Below are 19,617 nucleotides of genomic sequence, written 5' to 3' on the forward strand. Positions count from 1 at the left end.
TTTTGGGATGTTTAGATGCCCCTTTTGTAAAGGCTTGTTCTTGCTCTTGTCGCAGGCTACATGACTTTATAAATACTCCAGCATTCTTGCATTTGTGGATTTTGATCGTTTACGGCTAATGTTGTCTAGGTCAACGAAAGGTGCCACACTCCAACCAGATGGAACCGGATCTGGTGCAGCTCGTACCCTGAGGCAGAGGTTAGTTCAACTCCTTTGATCCATCACTTGTTGACATGTCACCTTGCAGGACCGGGTGGTTATGTACTTACAAGGTGTAATGTGTTATGTTAGTATGATGGCAGCGCTCTTACATTTAGGATAACCTTCTCTGTTTCCATTCCAGTTCTTTGACCGAGTACTAATGCTTTCTCAAAGGCTCTACAGTCTGCAGGTAACATGACACCTGCGCCACCTTTTATGTTTTGTTTATATTTGTACAAAACCCAAAAGCAGTGAAGTTGTCACATTGTGTAAATGGTAAATAAAAACAGAATACAATGATTTGCAAATCCTTTTCAACCTATATTCAATTGAGTAGACTGCAAAGACAAGATACTTAATGTTGTTATTTTTTGCAAATATTAGCTCATTTGGAATGTGATGCCTGCAACATGTTTAAAAAAAGCTGGCACAAGTGGCAAAAAAGACTGAGAAAGTTGAGGAATGCTCATCAAACACTTATTTGGAACATCCCACAGGTGAACAGGCTAATTGGGAACAGGTGGGTGCCATGATTGGGTATAAAAGCAGCTTCCATGAAATGCTCAGTCATTCACAAACAAGGATGGGGTGAGGGTCACCACTTTGTCAACAAATGTGTGAGCAAATTGTCCAACAGTTTAAGAACAACATTTTTCAAGCAGCTATTGCAAGGAATTTAGGGATTTCACCATATACGCTCTGTAATATCATCAAAAGGTTCAGAGAATCTGGAGAAATCACTGCACGTAAGCAGCTAAGCCCGTGACCTTCGATCCCTCAGGCGGTACTGCATCAAAAACCAACATCAGTGTGTAAAGGATATCACCACATGGGCTCAGGAACACTTCAGAAACCCACTGTCAGTAACTACAGTTTGTTGCTACATCTGTAAGTGCAAGTTAAAACTCTCCAATGCAAGGCGAAAACCGTTTATCAACAACACCCAGAAACGCCGTCGGCTTCGCAGGGCCCGAGCTCATCTAAGATGGACTGATACAAAGTGGAAAAGTGTTCTGTGGTCTGACGAGTCCACATTTCAAATTGTATTTGGAAACTGGACGTCGTGTCCTCTGGACCAAAGAGGAAAAGAACCATCCGGATTGTTCTAGGCACAAAGTGTAAAAGCCAGCATGTGTGATGGTATGGGGGTGTATTAGTTATTTATTTATATAAGACATGGGTAACTTACACATCTGTGAAGGCACCATTAATGCTGAAAGGTACATACAGGTTTTGGAGCAACATATGTTGCCATCCAAGCAACGTTATCATTGACGCCCCTGCTTATTTCAGCAAGACAATGCCAAGCCACGTGTTACAACAGCGTGGCTTCCTAGTAAAAGAGTGCGGGTACTAGACTGGCCTGCCTTTAGTCCAGACCTGTCTCCCATTGAAAATGTGTGGCGCAATATAAAGGCTAAAATATGAGAAGGGAGACTGTTGAACAACTTCAGCTGTACATCAAGCAAGAATGGGAAATAATTTCACTTCAAAAATGTGTCTCCTCAGTTCCCAAACCTTTACTGAGTGTTGTTAAAAGGAAAGGCCATGTAACACAGTGGTAAAAATTCCCCTGTGACAACTTTTTTGCAATGTGTTGCCGCCATTAAATTGTAAGTTAATGATTATTTGAAAAAAAAAAAAAAAGAAGTTTCTCAGTTTGAACATTAAGTATCTTGTCTTGGCAGTCTATTCAATTAAATGTGGTCTCAAAAAAAAGTGAGAATCCAAATGCAGATCCGTAAAAATCTCTATTTAATTACAAAAAATCACTGGAGAAAATAAATCAATTGTAACAAAAGATCAGCTCCAGGATAACCGGGTCAAAAGTCTGTCCTCCACCTGAGGAAATACAAAAAACAGGATTACAAAAGGTTCACGGCAAAAGACAGTAAGTGAACTCAGACTGGATTCTACCACAGGCAACGGACGAACTGGCACCAGCTGAGTGGAGATCCAGGGTTTAAGTCTGGTGGTTGATTAGCAACAGGTGGGCTCGGATGACTGGCAGCACACCTGGAACTAATGACAGGGTAGGAGACTTACAGACACAAGAGGGGAGGGGAGTAGGAAAACAAGAGGGGAAAAAAAGCAGAACTGCCCTCATGACAAAAAAGGATTTGCAAATCATTGTATTCTGTTTTTATTTACGACTTACACAACGTGCCAACTTCACTGCTTTTGGGTTTTGTAGTTAAGTGTATATTCACTTACCGGACACACACATCAGGTACACGTCTGAAACAAAAAAAGATCTAGTACAAGCAAAAAGAAACATTTTTTACACAACTATTTTTATAATGCATTGCAATTGAAAACCACTGCAAAGAGAGTCTGTTGTGCCGTGGGAGATTATCTAGTTTCACCTATTTGGGTTAAAAATATTTTTTGCAAAGCAGTAATTATAGTCTGCAAATGATGAGTTGTTGTTGAGTGTCGGTGCTGTCTAGAGCTCGGCAGAGTAACCATGTAATACTCCTCCATATCAGTAGGTGGCAGCCGGTAGCTAATAGCTTCGTAGATGTCGGAAACAGCGGGAGACAGTGTGCAGGTAAAAAGGTCTCTAATGCTTAAACCAAAAATAAACAAAAGGTGAGTGCCCCTAAGAAAGGGCATTGAAGCTTAGAGCAGTGGTTCTCAAATGGGGGTACGCGTACCCCTGGGGGTACTTGAAGGTATGCCAAGGGGTACGTGAGATTTTTTTTAAATATTCTAAAAATAGCAACAATTCAAAAATCTTCATGAATATATTTATTGAATAATACTTCAACAAAATATGAATGTAAGTTCATAAACTGAACATCAAATCAAGTAGTTCATTACCATAAACCCAGAGTTTCCCCCATGCCATGATGGTTTGACCCTCACTAAAATGTCTGTCAAAAAGAACTGTGAAAAGAAATGCAACAATGCAATATTCAGTGTTGACAGCTAGATTTTTTTTGGACATGTTCCATAAATATTGATGTTAAAGATTCATTTTTTTGTGAAGAAATGTTTAGAATTAAGTTCATGAATCCAGATGGATCTCTATTACAATCCCCAAAGAGGGCAATTTAAGTTGATGATTACTTCTATGTGTAGAAATCTTTATTTATAATTGATTCACTTGTTTATTTTTCAACAAGTTTTTAGTTATTTTTATATCTTTTTTTCCAAATAGTTCAAGAAAGACCACAACAAATGAGCAATATTTTGCACTGTTATACAATTTAATAAATCAGAAACTGATGACATAGTGCTGTATTTTATTTCTTTATCTCTTTTTTTCAACCAAAAATGCTTTGCTCTGATTAGGGGGTACTTGAATTTAAAAAATGTTCACAGGGGGTACATCACTGAAAAAAGGTTGAGAACCACTGGCTTAGAGAACTGGCTGCAAAGTAAACAAAAACCGAATGCTGGACGACAGCAAAGACTTACTGTAGAGCAAAGACGGCGTCCACAATGTAAATCCGAACATGACAATCAACAATGTCCCCACAAAGAAGGATTAAAAACAACTGAAATATTCTTGATTGCTAAAACAAAGTAGATGCGGGAAATATCGCTCAAAGGAAGACATGAAACTGCTACAGGAAAATACCAAAAAAAGAGAAAAAGCCACCAAAATAGGAGTGCAAGACAAGAAGTAAAACACTACACACAGGAAAACAGCAAAAAAAGTCCAAATAAGTCAGGGTATGATGTGACAGGTGGTGACAGTACACCTACTTTGAGACAAGAGCTATAGTGATGCATGCTTGGTTATGCTTTAAAGTCATATCCAACAATTGTGACGACAACTTTTTACTGTCAACTGAGTTTTTTTTTTTTTATGATTTCTGCTGGTGGTGTGCCTTCGGATTTGTTCAAAGCAAAAAAATGTCAAAAAAGGTTAAAAGACACTGGCGTACATAATAGTGAATATGTGCCGTTATCGTGTCGGTGAAGGCATACGCGGATGTCATTGGACTGTGCAGGTGTACCTAATGTGTGTCCAGCGAGTGCATGTTTACTTTGGTTTGAGTTTTGACAAAGCAGTTTTTTTGTCTGCTGTCTGACATTTTCCTCGGCTGCGGTCAGGCCATCATATCGCAGCAGGACAGCCACATGGAGCTGCAGCGTGTCTCGCTGACGGAGCGAGCCTCCCTGCCCGGCCGCCACCGCGGCAACGTGCTCCTGGAGCAGGAGAAGCAGCGGACGCTGGCCCTGCAGAGAGAGGAGCTCGCCAGCTTCCACAAACTGCAGTCCCAGCATCGGCAAGAGCAGCAGCGCTGGGAGAAGGAGCGCGCCAGGCACCGCCAACAAGTGGAGGCCACGGAGGCCAGGCTGTGGCAGAGGGAGGAGGAGTGCAGGCGCTTGGAGGTACAGTGGTCAGACCTACCTGGCAGTTGGTGTATTTCTGTGACTGGCACTTCAGTTATTAAAAAAATAAAAATGGATGCAGGAGCGTCTGGCAGAAGAGAGGGTGGAGCTGGAGAGGCAAAGGGAGACCTACCAACAGGACCTGGAGAGGCTGAGAGAATCCACCCGGTCTGTTGAGAAGGAGAAGGAACGCCTGGAACACCAGAAGAAGATCAAGAGGAAAACCATCGAGGTGGGAGCAGGCATATAGTAGTGCAGTAACCCCTCCTTTATTCGGACTATAGAGCGCACCAGTATATAAGCCACACCCACTAAATTTTAGAAGAACAATATAGAAGAAAAATATTTCCATATATTAGCCGCACCAGACTGTAAGCCGCAGGTATATACCTTATATGTTAAAAAGGTTCATTTAGCCTACTAATGTGTATTTATAAATAGTTGATTTATATAGGCTAGTAAGGTAAAGTTTTGTACCTGACAAGTTTCGGCTATCTTGCTTCTGCAGCCTTCCTCAGAGGTGTCACGTGATGTTAGTGTGACGTCATCTGTGACGTGTTATATGGATTGTTCCATCCCACCTGAGGTGGTGGGATGGAATGAGATCCCCCCTGAGAAAAAGTGTGATGTGATATATGAGATCCCTTGCCTAACATGCAATAAAACATACATAGGAGAGACAGGTCGACAGTTCAGCACACGAAAAAAGGAACACCAGAAAGAATGTGAAAAGGAAACATCTGGAACGCTCACCCGTGCAACGAGAATGAAAGCAACGCAGGAAAATCTGAAATCAGCCATTTCAGACCACTGCAAGAGGGAAAACCATCTAATGAACTGGGAGGCAGCCAAGGTAATTAGAATGGAAAGCAACAAATTCCATCGGTGGATCAAAGAGGCGGTTGAAATCAGGAAGCGGGCCCCAAAGACTGTCAACAGGGACGAGGGAGCCTACCAACTATCCCACACCTGGGACACAGTCCTGCAGGGCCGCCCCCGGCCGTTTGGTGGACATCCGGACGACAGGGGGCGCCCCGCCCTACCCCCGACGCACACCAGGGGACACCGCCATCCCACCACCTCAGGTGGGATGGAACAATCCATATAACACGTCACAGATGACGTCACACTAACATCACGTGACACCTCTGAGGAAGGCTGCAGAAGCAAGATAGCCGAAACTTGTCAGGTACAAAACTTTACCTTACTAGCCTATATAAATCAACTATTTATAAAAAAAGGTATATACCTTGTGAAATTAATTATTTACACAAATATTTTGTACCGTATTTTTCGGATTAAAATCGCAGTTTTTTTCACAGGTGCGATTTATACTCTAGAGGGATGTACATGTGAAATTATTAACACATTACCGTCAAATATCAAATAATATTATTTATTAGAGATGTCCGATAATATCGGTCTAAAAAATTAAATCCACATAAAAAACACAAGATACACTTACAATTAGTGCACCAACCCACCCCATTTACACTCATTCACACTCCTTCACACAAAAGGTTTGTTTCTTTCTGTTATTAATATTCTGGTTCCTACATTATATATCAATATATATCAATACAGTCTGCAAGGGATACAGTCCGTAAGCACACATGATTGTGCGTGCTGCTGCTCCACTAATAATACTAACCTTTAACAGTTAATTTTACAAATTTTCATTAATTACTAGTTTCTATGTAACTGTTTTTATATTGTTTTACTTTCTTTTTTTTTCAAGAAAATGTTTTTAATTTATTTATCTTATTTTATTTGATTCATTTTTTTAAAAAGTACCTTATCTTCACCATACCTGGTTGTCCAAATTAGGCATAATAATGTGTTAATTCCACGACTGTATATATCGGTTGATATCGGTATCGGTTGATATCGGTATCGGTAATTAAAGAGTTGGACAATATCGGCATATCGGATATCGGCAAAAAGCCATTATCGGACATCCCTATTATTTATCTCATTCACGTAAGAGACTAGGCGTATATCAGCAATCGTCACACACACACGTCAACCAATACAAATTTGGCGGGGGCGGGTCATGGCAGAAGTGCATTGTGAAAAAAAAGATGCTACCTGCTGCTACTTCCGTACCTATGAAAAGTGATCATTTCAACATTGGCGGTGACATATAAAAACTGACAAGGGCTGAACAAAAATGAAACCGAAAAGGAAGTCATATACTGCAGGTTACAAGCTGGAAGTAGTGAAATATGCAGCAGAAAACGGCAGTCGAGCAGCAGAAAGAAAGTTTGGAGTAAGCGATGTCATTAGATGGATCGACAAAGAAAGCATGGGCTTCAGTGACAACCGAAACCATCCTGTCCGGATTCAGAAAGGCTGGAATAATTGGAACTGCAACTGACGATGACTCTGGCGTAAGTGACGTACCGATAGAAGAGGAAGTGGCGCATTGTCTACCTTTGGAGTTGGCAGAGTTGTTTAGAAGCGACACAGAGGAAGAAGATTTCATGGGATTTAGCGATTAGGAGTGACAGATTGTTTGGTAAACGTATAGCATGTTCTATATGTTATAGTTATTTGAATGACTCTTACCCTAATATGTTACGTTAACATACCAGGCACGTTCTCAGTTGGTTATTTATGCCTCATATAACGTACACTTATTCAGTATCTATGGGAGATACTATACTTTGACTTTCACAAAGTGCATATATATACTGTATACCGTATTTCCTTGAATTGGCGCCGGGAATATAGTATTCGCATGCCTCGAATTACAGCCGGGTCAAACTCGTTTTGCAAAATAATTAGCGCATGCTTGGCACTTCCGCCGGGTCAAATATGAGTCATTAAATGACTCCCGCCTCCTGTTGGTAGAGGGCGCTAGTGATCCTTCTTGCGACTGCTGGTACTGCAGAAGAGTGCTGCAGAAGAAGACAACCAGCAGCAAGAGTGCGCAGCCATTGTTTGCTTGGACTTTTACCATGGAAGATTACATATCTAAAATAAAACGGTCTTCTAAACTGGACTTTCAATCGAAGCAGGAGGTAATACTTAAAAGGAAGATCTCCATAGAGACAGAGAGACTTTTAAAACTGAAGAAAGATAAGTAAGACTTCTATATCGATGCTTTTCTTCAAAAGGAGCTGGCATGGACTCATTAATACATAAAGGTAAGACAATAATAACGTTTTTTTTTATTAAATGTGCTTTTCATGATAAGGTAAGCGCCGGAGTGAGAAGAGGTTTTAAAATAATTAGCGCATGCTTGGCCATCCCGCAGGCTTCTGGTAAGCGCCGGAGTGACAGGAGGTTTTAAATTAATTAGCGCCCCTGCGGCTATTCAAGGAAATACGGTATCTTTTTTTAAACATGCCTCAAAACAACAGCTACAAAAACAATGAAGGCACACAGCTTCAGTCCCGAGTATACTAGAGCATACTTGCCAACCTTGAGACCTCCGAATTCGGAATTCCCAATAATGTTGTTCGGGAGAAATTCGGTAGAATGGTTGCCCCGGGAGATTTTCGGGAGGGGCACTGAAATTCGGGAGTCTCCCGGGAAAATCGGGAGGTTGAAACCGATACAGATAATTTCCGATATTACATTTTAAAGCATTTATCGGCCGATAATATCGGCCTACTCTAATTAAAAGGTTAAAATAAAACACATTTTTGGGTGTAATAATAGATGACAAAATGAAATGGAAACCTCATGTAAAAAAATATACAACATAAAGTAGCAAGAAACACATCAATAATGAATAAAGCAAAAATGCTCTTCAGCCCAGATCATCTGGCAAAGGTGTTCCAGCTGGTGGGTGACAGGGGTGAGTGCAGCTCTCGTCATCTCTGCTGTGACTCCATCAGCACCTGAAGCTCCTCCAGGTAGAACCTTATTGATGGCGTCTGACAGTTAAATGATTGATGGCGGCTCTAGATTGACAGAGTAATCTTTGACGGCAGAATCAGCAAAACTGTTGCAACTTGTCCGATGGAGTGGGAGCCAACTTACAGAGAGCTTGTGTGTAGTGCTCCAGCTGGCGTTAAAGTTTGACCTTGGGATAGGTGCAGATGGTGGCACCGTCCGACGCAAGTGGTGGTGATGTTTTCTAATGACACTTTCCTGCTTGGCACAGCTCTTTGATTGAACATGAAGCTGGCCGGAGGTCAGCAGACACGCCTCTATGTAAAAAGACTATTAAGGGGAATATGTTCTCTCATTTTGGGCGAGTTTGGACGTGTGTGTGTTGTCCTTAAGCGTTTTTAATAACACATCAAAAGTGAAAAATGTGCTCAGTAGAATTTTTGTTTTTGTTTTTTACTCTCAAGGTTGTGTTACTGTCACGGCACGGCACGGCGTGACACAGAGGCTCTTACTATTAAAAGTGTGTCATGTCTGCTTAACCTGCTCCAGTGGCCTTGTGGTTAGAGTGTCCGCCCTGAGATGGGTAGGTCGTGAGTTCAAACCCTGGCCGAGTCATCCCAAAGACTATAAAAATAGGAGCCATTACCTCCCTGCTTGGTACTCAGCATCAAGGGTTGGAATTGGGGGTTAAATCACCAAAATGATTCCCGGGCGCGGCCACTGCTCCCCTCACCTCCCAGGGGGTGGAACAAGGGAATGGGTCAAATGCAGAGGACACATTTCACCACACCTCATGTGTTTGTGTGACTATCCGTGGTACTTTAACTTTAAAAGGCACTGGGTCCAAACAAAATGGTTTAGTTAGTGTAAACATATTAGGTTATATTGTAACACTTACAAACGTTGCTTGGAGTGATGAATGGAAAATCCATACGAGTACAAAACACTTTGCACGGCTAGAAGACTGAACGGCACTTCTACTTCCGGTTGGGCTAAATGGGAGGGTTAGAAAACTCGTCCAAAAGCTGGCGCCATTGCACAAACAATAACACGCGTTATCAGTATGTTTGCTTGTCGTTGGTTTTTTAAATTATTGCATGATGGCTAGGGATGATACTCAAAACCGTATTTCCCGGGTGTTCGATAAGAGAAGAACCGAGTCCTCGGACTCTAATCCCTTTTTGAGAACCGGTACCCGTAATCGAGACCACTACAGTAAAGAAAAAGAGTTGGTTCTTTATTCGAATCCCTGGAATCCCGTCCCGACCAGAAATGCTCCGTGGGACATCACAAGAAATGACGTCACGTAGCTCAGTCATTAGGCGCAGATAGCGAAAGCAGGAAAAACAATGGACGGGAAAAAGCGCTCCAAGGTGTAATAAAGTTCACAACAAAAGCTATAATCCATCGAATAACTTTACTGAGAGATTTGAGCAGGTTACAAACACATGACCAACACTTTTACGACCAACCGGAAACATAGCAACCAGGCTAGCAACGCACCTCCTTTACGGCAGCTGTCGCAACCTTCTTAAAGCAACCGCAGCACATACATATATATACAACACATCTCCCTTTTTGAACTTTTGTTTTTCTTTCCTTGTAAACAAAACAAAATCACACTGTATATGTGTTGTCTGTCTAATTATAAATAATGCAGACGAGGCGTTTACTTTCACAGCGTGCTCATAACCTCATTCTTAGCTGCCGGGTGGCGACATGCAACAACACTTTTCGAGGCTACCGCGCATGCTCGTCACTCCCGTTGCATGCTAGGTAGTGTAGTTGTTATATTCCCTAGCTCATAACATCACATCTTTCCCCCTATAAAGAAATAATGTTAACTCAATAAAGTGTATTTCTTTTCTTAGCTTTAACTTTTCATTTTTTAGCATTGTAACGACATTTGCAAACAACTTTTCTCTTCATAGAATTTTCTTTCAATAAAGAAATAAAGTGCAAAAATATCAAAGCATCATAACAAACAGTTATGTCAAATAGCAGCAGAAGTGCACTTTTTGGAGAGCTGTATTATTTTCAGTTTTGTGCCCAAGGGACTGATTTTATTTAACACTATATTATTATCTATACACCTATAGTGATCACAGAGACAGCTTGTTTTTGTGTTACTGTATATATTTGTTTTTCTGAAAAATCCCACTTAATATACTTTAGGTAACAACAGTCAATATTTATTTATTTTATTTTATTTTTTTAGGGGGGTAACAGTCAATATTTATTTATTTATTAGATTTAATTTTTTTGTTATATACTAAAAGTGAGCTTTTGTTAAACCAAATATTGTGTGTTTTTTTTCCATATACAACAACCTATCTGGACTCGATAAGAGAATCGATAAGGAATCGGTTCGATAAGAGGATTCGATAATAGGCTCGAACTCGATAATTTTTTTATCAAACATCATCCCTAATGATGGCCATCAGCAAAGAAAATATATAAAAAACATCGGAAAAAAGTAGCAGCTTATAGTCCGAAATGTACGGTATTAGTGTGGCTTTATGTGTGCATTTCAGCCTGTATGATTTAGAATCCCAAAAATCCTAAATAAAATTAAAATATATATAAATATATTTCTAAAAAATACTAAAGATTTACATTCTTTTATCATTCCATCCTGGTAAAATAACTGTTCAGAAAAACAAATAAGGGCTTAAAATTCAAAGTTATTCAAGCCTATGATTAAAATGTGTGAGAGGAAGTGAAACAACTGGAAGGCGATTCATTCTCACCGTGCCTTCTTCCCGCCTTCAGGTGGTTCCTCTGGCAGGCAGCCTAAACGGGGATCTCCTCTTATCCTCTGGCCTCAGCGGCTCCACCGGCCTCTCTGAAGCCCCCCTGCCCCAGAAGCCCCTTGTGCGTGGCAGCCTCTCCGTGGCACCGGCTGACTACTCGGAGCGGCCTGAGGTGTCGTTGCGGCGGGACGCCAGCTCCTCCACCCTGCCGTTGAAGACCGAGGTGCCGCTCCACCTCTTCAGCACCACCAACCAGCAGCACAAACTGCTGGGGGTGCAGCAGCAGATCCCCACCAAACTGGCCGCCCTCAGCAGCGGCAAAGGGAAGGGAGTCAAGAGCGGCAAGGCCTCGCAGCGTACTGACAGCACTGGTAAGTCGCCATATTGGCGCACGCAGTATCGTGCTGAGGTGATCCATAGGACATCACGGGTTAGTGCGTGTGCCTCACAATAAGATGGTCCTGAGTTTGATCCCCGGGCTCGGGGTCTTTCTGAGTGGAGTTCGCATGTTCTCCCCGTGGCTTTGAATAAGCCGCAGGGGTTAAAGCTTGGGAAAAAAGTAGTCCGGTAATTATAAGTTGGGATAAATTTGGCTATGACTTCAAATGCAGCCAAACAAGAAGACAATCAGAGACCTTGAGCGGAATTACACTAAAAATATTCATGACAGTGAAGACAAATTGTGACTCAATGTCATTCATCATTCAGTCATTCATTCATTCATCATATTTGTAAGGTCATTTTGAAAGGGGCAGGGAGCATCACTGCAGACATCTCACACCCTGGTCACAAACCGTTCAAACTCCTCCCCTCCAGCAGGCGTGTCGAATAACTGTATGCCAAAACCACCCGTCATGCTGTCAATCTGATGGACGCCATGAAGTAACTCTGGAACTAATCTGTCACTGTGACTGTTCTACCTCATGTTCACATCATATTCTGTTTTGCTGTTCGCTCTATTCACCACCGCACTATCATCTTATTAGCCTGCCTTGCGTATGCTAGTTATTTAAGTACTTGTTTGTACAAAACTCAAAAGCAGTGAAGTTGTCACGTTGTGTAAATGGTAAATAAAAACAAAATACAATGATTTGCAAATCCTTTTCAACTTATATTCAATTGAATAGACTGCAAAGACAAGATGCTTAACGTTCGAACTGGAAAACGTTGGGGTTTTTTTTGCAATTATTAGCTCATTTGGAATTTGATGCCTGCAACATGTTTCAAAAAAGCTGGCACAAGTGGCAAAAAAGACTGAGAAAGTTGAGGAATTCTCATCAAAGACTTATTTGGAACATCCCACAGGTGAACAGGATAATTGGGAACAGGTGGGTGCCATGATTGGGTGTAAAAGCAGCTTCCATGAAATGCTCAGTCATTCACAAACAAGGACGGGGCGAGGGTCACCACTTTGTCAACAAATGCGTGAGCAAATTGTTTAAGAACAACATTTCTCAACCAGCTATTGCAAGGAATTTAGGGATTTTACCATCTACGGTTCGTATTAACATCAAAAGGTTCAGAGGATTTGGAGAAATCACTGCACGTAAGCGATGATATTACGGACCTTCGATCCCTCAGGCAGTACTGCATCAAAAAGCGACATCAGTGTGTAAAGGATATCACCACATGGGCTCAGGAACACTTCAGAAACTACAGTAACTACAGTTGGTCGCTACATCTGTAAGTGCAAGTTAAAACTCTACTATGCAAAGCGAAAAGCCATTTATCAACAACACCCAGAAACGCCGCCGGCTTCGCTGGGCCCGAGCTCATCTAAGATGAACTGATGCAGAGTGGAAAAGTGTTTTGTGATCTGACGAGTCCACATTTCAAATTGTTTTTGGACACTGGACATTGTTTCCTCCGGACCAAAGAGGAAAATAACCATCTGGATTGTTCTAGGCGCAAAGTTCAAAAGCCAGCATGTGTGATGGTATGGGGGTGTATTAGTGCCCAAGGCATGGGTAAATTACACATCTGTAAAGGCACCATTAATGCTGAAAGGTACATACAGGTTTTGGAGCAACATATGTTGCCATCCAAGCAACGTTACCATGGACGCCCCTGCTTATTTCAGCAAGACAATGCCAAGCCACGTGTTACAACAGCATGGCTTCATAGTAAAAGAGTGCGGGTACTAGACTGGCCTGCCTGTAGTCCAGACCTGTCTACTATTGAAAATGTGAAGGCTAAAATATGAGAAGGGAGACTGTTGAACAACTTAAGCTTTACATCAAGCAAGAATGGGAATTAATTCCACTTCAAAAATGTGTCTCCTCAGTTCCCAAACCTTTAAAGAGTGTTGTTAAAAGGAAAGGCCATGTAACACAGTGGTAAAATGTCCCTGTGACAACTTTTTTGCAATGTGTTGCTGCCATTAAATTCTAAGTTAATGATTATTTGCAACAACAAAAAAAAAAGTTTCTCAGTGTGAACATGAAATATCGTGTCTTTGCAGTCTATTCAATTGAATATAAGTTGAAAAGGATTTGAAAATCATTGTATTCTCTTTTTATTTACGAATTACACAAAGTGCCAACTTCACTGGTTTTGAGTTTTGTACTACGACAAGACTTGAAACAGAAGTATTCCTCAGTCTGTAGGATAATATTACATCATAGATGCAGTGCAACCATGATTCTAAAACATTAGCATTTGAGTGGTTACTTATGATCACGTCAGCACCGACGCTCTGCTTTTTTATCAAATAACAAGAAGCCAAGCTGCTTCACTTGAGCGTAAGAATTGTATTTCACAATAAAAGCGTGTTAATCGCTCTCCTCCTTCCCCAGCCTCCGTGGACATGAAGCAGATTCTTCCTCTGAAGCTGTCAGCTCGCGACGACAACGCCCTCAAAGCCAAGCGCTCCGTCAGCCCCAACCAGCAACCCCTGTTGTCTGCTGCGCCTCCTATGCCGCCCTCCCTGCATCATCACTTAGGTACACACACACACACACACACACACACACACACACACACACACACACACACACACACTGGAATGGGGACCAAGTTTTTGATCATCACTTGTGGGCACCACCCTTTCTACAGGTTGTGGAGGCATAAAAAAAATTAAGTAAAATGGCCACTGCCCAGTTAGCTCATACACGTAGGGGTGTAACGGTACACAAAAATCTTGGTTCGGTACGTACCTCGGTTTAGAAGTCACGGTTCGGTTAATTTTCGGTACAGTAAGAAAACAACAAAATATACATTTTTTGGTTATTTATTTACCAAGTTTGTAAACAATGGCTTTATCCTTTTAACATTGGGAACACTATAATAATTCTGCCCACGTTAATCAACATTAAACTGCCTCAAGTTGTTGCTCAGATTAAATAAAATGACACTTTTCTTCTACATAAAAAAAGTGCAACATTAAAGGCCTACTGAAATGAATTTTTTAAATTTAAACGGGAATAGCAGATCCATTCTATGTGTCATACTTGATCATTTTGCGATATTGCCATATTTTTGCTGAAAGGATTTAGTATAGAACAACGTCGATAAAGTTCGCAACTTTTGGTCTCTGATAAAAAAAAGCATTGCCCCTACCGGAAGTAGCGTGACGTTGTCAGTTGTTCACTCCCTCATATTTTCCTATTGTTTTCAACGCAGCTAGAGCGATTCGGACCATTACCCCATTAATTTGAGCAAGGATGAAAGATTCGTGGACGAGGAACGTGAGAGTGAAGGACTAGAGTGCAGTGCAGGACGTATCTTTTTTCGCTCTGACCGTAACTTAGGTACAAGCTGGCTTATTGGATTCCACACTCTCTCCTTTTTCTATTGTGGATCACGGATTTGTATTTTAAACCACCTGGGATACTATATCCTCTTGAAAATGAGAGTCGAGAACGCGAAATGGACATTCAGTGCCTTTTATCTCCACAACAATACATCGGCGAAATGCTTTAGCTACGAGCTAACGTGATAGCATCGTGCTTTAACTGCATATAGAAACAAAAAAATAAACCCCTGACTGGAAGGATAGATAGAAAATCAACAATACTATTAAACCGTGGACATGTAAATACACGGTTAATGCTTTCCAGGCTGGCGAAGGTTAACAATGCTGTGTTAACGACGCCATAGAAGCTAACTTAGCAACTTAGCAACCGGACCGCACAGAGCTATGCTAAAAACATTAGCTCTCCACCTACGCCAGCCAGCCCTCATCTGCTCATCAACACCCGTGCTCACCTGCGTTCCAGCGATCGGCGGAAGGACGAAGGACTTCACCCGATGCGTTTGGCGGCCCGGAGACGTAGGAAGTCAAGGTGAGGTCGGCGGCTAGCGCGTCTGCTCTCCAACAAAGTCCTCCTGGTTGTGTTGCTGTAGTCCGCTGCTAATACACCGATCCCACCTACAACTGTCTTCTTTGCAGCCTTCATTGTTCATTAAACAAATTGCAAAAGATGTCCAGAATACTGTGGAATTATGAAATGAAAACAGAGCTTTTTGTATAGGATTCTACGGGGTACCATAACTTCCGTTAAACTGACTTCGTCACGCGCATACGTCATCATACCGCGACGTTTCAGCCGGATATTTCCCGGGAAATTTTAAATGTCACTTTATAAGTTAACCCGGCCGTATTGGCATGTGTTGCAATGTTAAGATTTCATCATTGATATATAAACTATCAGACTGCGTGGTCGGTAGTAGTGGCTTTCAGTAGGCCTTTAAACAGTTTCAAGTCAACTCATCATGCTTAATTTATTACAGCATTGGGGAAGCCTGTAGTTGATTTTTATTATGTAAATGTTATATTTCTATCAACATGTGATAGCAGGGACCCTGCCATTCAAAACTAGGCTGCTGCATTACTAATGATTAATGTAACTATAACTGAAAAAATAGTACAATAGCAATAGGAGAGACTATTCATCCCTGAACACCATGGAGTTCATGTAGGCTTAATGATGCACTTACATTATTATATCAACTATCAGAGACAGAAACTCTTCATTTAACATAATGTCCTTTTTTGCTGCTTTAACACAGCTCAATCAACACGGAAAAAGGTAAAGTGAAATAACAGACAGACAGGGCTTTGCTGTCCGTAACACACACACACACACACACCGCAAAATGAGCTAACGTTACGCTAAAAGCGAATTAGCCTTTACCTCAAGCCAGGCATCTTCAGAATGGATCTGACTTTCATTTGAAAAGGTTTTCCTTTAAGGGACCTGTTTTTTTGTCCCCATACCGTCAGAGGTCCCCTAAAGGTGACTGTGTAAACCAGGGGTGTCCAAAGTGCGGCCCGGGGGCCATTTGCGTCCCGCAGCTAATTGTTTACCGGCCCGCCACACATTCTGGAAATGCTAAAGCAAAAATAAAAAAAAACATTTAAAAAAGTGGAATGAGGTGAATTCAAACTAGAAAAAGTTGCAAAGCTGCCATGCAGGCTGTTTTTTTTCTTTTGTCTATCTTTATGTTTCTTTTTTTGCCATTGCTCAAAAAAAATAAAAAAATCAATGTTATAATGAATTATTGACCTATTCAAGGCTTCAATTATTTCTAATATTTCACTTTAAAATGTTTTATGTGGAAAATGTTGCATATTTTGTGTGGTTGCCATACAAAAACATCAATGTTTTCTTTGACAAAAGAGCATAAAACCAACAAAATAATAGTTCAAACCTAAAATCGACAGATATATCTGAAGTTGATCTCGTAACTTAAGTGTTGAAAGTAAAAAAAAAAAAAAAAAGAATAAAAATGTATCACTTTATGAGTGGGGCACCTTTGGATCCCAAAAATATTTAATGGGATTTTATTTATCTTTTCACTGTGATTACTCAAAAATATTAATGAATTAAATCAATGGTGTCCTGCATTATTGATCTTTTTAAGGCTCTAATTACTTCACATCAAACATTGGTTTCTGAATGTTTTGGGCAGTGGGGGAAATACTGCATAATTCAGTTTTATTATAAAAAAACAAAGTTGTCTTTGGCAGAAAAGGCATAAAACCTTTTTGGTTTTTTTAACTTTATATCAACCTGAAGTTTATATACTGTAGAGATTTTCTATAAGCGTTAAATAAAAAATAAAAATAATAATTTGACTTGTTTTTAACATTTTAATGACTTAGACCCTTTATGGTCCCCGGCAGCCCTAAAAGTAAAAACAATAATAAAAAATACCATATATTTTGTTATGGTTTGAAATGAAAAATATCAAAATGGCCCCCGCATGCTTTATTTTTTCCGTGTGCGGCCCTCAGTGGAAAAAGTTTGGACATCCCTGGTGTAAACAGAGCGATGTCCCCATTAAGTAAGCATTGCCAGAACACACACACATATACTGGTTATAATTTGGAATGGGGACCAAGTTTTTGATCATCACTTGTGGGGACCACCCTTTCTACAGGTTGTGGAGGCATAAAAAAAAGTAGGTAAAATGTCCACTGCCCAGTGAGCTCATACACGTCTTTAAATCTCTGGATTGATGAAGTAATGTGCTGATCATTCTTACTGGGGACCCTGGGGAAAAAGAGTTAATATGGTTCATGGGGACCAAATTTAAATAATTTTGCATAATTCACACACATTTGTACCTGACTACTGAGGACAATTAAAAAAAAAAGAAAAAAAAAAGTTCAAATTAAATATGACATGATCCTCAGAATACAGCACTACAGCTGTCCTCTTATAGTAAACATGTTTTATGGGCCAAAGCTTAAACATCACTTAGGCATCTTCAGAATGGATCTGACTATCATTTGAAAAGGTTTACCTTTAGGGGACCTGTTTTTTTGTCCCCATACCGTCAGAGGTCCCCTAAAGGTGACTGTGTAAACAGAGCGATGTCCCCATTAAGTAAGCATTGCCAGAACACACACACACACACACACACACACACACACACACACACACACACACACACACACACACACACACACACACACACACACACACACACACGCAGTTTAATGAATTCTTTGATTCCATGCCATCAGTCCCTGCCTCTCCCTGTGAAACATCCCTCAGTGTGCCATTCTTCGCTATGATTAATGGCTGCTGCACACCCATAAACTTGACAGAACGCAACAAAAATAACATGGATCACTGTCAAATCAACTCTTAATTTTTATCGTTCTCAAATCAAACCCTCATCAGATCCAAGCCCTCCAGACATTTCCGGACCGGATTCCCAATCTACCGTTCCTAGCACCGGCCACCCTGCGACTCTCCACAAGCCTCCCGTGCCTCTCGCTCAGCCTCACTCCATCCTGCCGGCCCAGGTGCAGCCCCAGGGCCTCTGCCCTGACCCCCACATGCCGCTACCGCCGCCCTACATCAGCACAGAAGACCTCAACAAGGAAGATGTCATCTTCTTCTGAATTCACATCAGCGGACGCCTGTCTTATTTTATTTACTCTCCTCTAAAGCCCAAACATTTGGCTTCTTTTCATGAATCGATCCAAAGATGGCAGCCATTGTCAGTGAAAGAAGTCCAATGATGTGAAGACCAGACTGACGTAGACTTGGCGTGTGCGTCAAGAGGAACACTTGCTTGGTGGTTCATTTGCACAGTGTAAATACTCCATTCCTGACTCTTGAACGAGCCTTTAGGGGTCTTTTTAGAATGCTTTGTAGCTGATTGTATGTTCCTAACTACACTTTTAGGGATATTTTTCTAATCCTAGAAATGATCAAGTCAACATCTTTTGTTAAAATCTTCTTCCCTCCATGTGACTGAGTGAAGGCAGGAGGCGGTGTACCCCCTGGATACAATCACGGGTCCCCTTTCATTTTAAGCCTACACTTATGGCCCCTTTTTAAAAAAACAAATTTACAGTTCTATAATGAAGACATCGGATTTTGAATGTTATCAGTGTGTGTTTAGACTCTGATTGATGTTTTTGGCCGGCTAGTGAAGGCAAAATACAGTCGTGGTCAAAAGTGTACATACACTTGTGAAGAACATCATGTCATGGCTGTCTTGAGTTTCCAATCATTTCTACAACTCTTATTTTTTTGTGATAGTGATTGGAGCACATACTTGTTGGTCACAAAAAACATTCATGAAGTTTGCTTCTTTTATGAATTTATTATGGGTCTACTGAAAATGTGCTGGGTCAAAAGTATACATACAGCAATGGTAATATTTGCTTACATGTCCCTTGGCAAGTTTACCTGCAATAAGGCGCTTTTGGTAGTCATCCACAAGCTTCTGCTTGAATTTTTGGCCACTCCTCTTGGCAAAATTGGTGCAGTTCAGCTAAATTTGTCGGTTTTCTGACATGGACTTGTTTCTTCAGCATTGTCCACACGTTTAAGTCAGGACTTTGGGAAGGCCATTCTAAAACCTTCATTCTAGCCTGATTTAGCCATTCCTTTACCACTTTTGACGTATGTTTGGGGTCATTGTCCTGTTGGAACACCCATTTTTGTTTCATCTGACCACAGAACTTTCCTCCAGAAGGTCTTATCTTTGTCCATGTGATGTCAGATGA

At 41.1% G+C, this 19,617-nt stretch overlaps 1 protein-coding gene across 1 annotated transcript in view; it reads left to right on the plus strand.

Annotated features, from left to right (window-relative positions):
- Window positions 1-19,107, plus strand: part of LOC133635453 (rho guanine nucleotide exchange factor 18-like) — a 32,070-nt gene extending 12,963 nt beyond the window's left edge. The window contains exons 4-10 of the mRNA XM_062028671.1: window positions 130-198; window positions 344-391; window positions 4,267-4,548; window positions 4,631-4,780; window positions 11,164-11,515; window positions 13,940-14,086; window positions 18,278-19,107. Coding sequence (XP_061884655.1) covers window positions 130-198; window positions 344-391; window positions 4,267-4,548; window positions 4,631-4,780; window positions 11,164-11,515; window positions 13,940-14,086; window positions 18,278-18,501 — 1,272 coding nt within the window. The 3' untranslated portion in view covers window positions 18,502-19,107. The remainder of the gene's footprint in view (window positions 1-129; window positions 199-343; window positions 392-4,266; window positions 4,549-4,630; window positions 4,781-11,163; window positions 11,516-13,939; window positions 14,087-18,277) is intronic.
- The last annotated feature ends 510 nt before the right edge of the window (window positions 19,108-19,617 follow it).

The sequence above is a fragment of the Entelurus aequoreus genome, linkage group LG19 (assembly GCF_033978785.1).
Source record: "Entelurus aequoreus isolate RoL-2023_Sb linkage group LG19, RoL_Eaeq_v1.1, whole genome shotgun sequence".
Lineage (NCBI taxonomy): Eukaryota > Metazoa > Chordata > Actinopteri > Syngnathiformes > Syngnathidae > Entelurus > Entelurus aequoreus.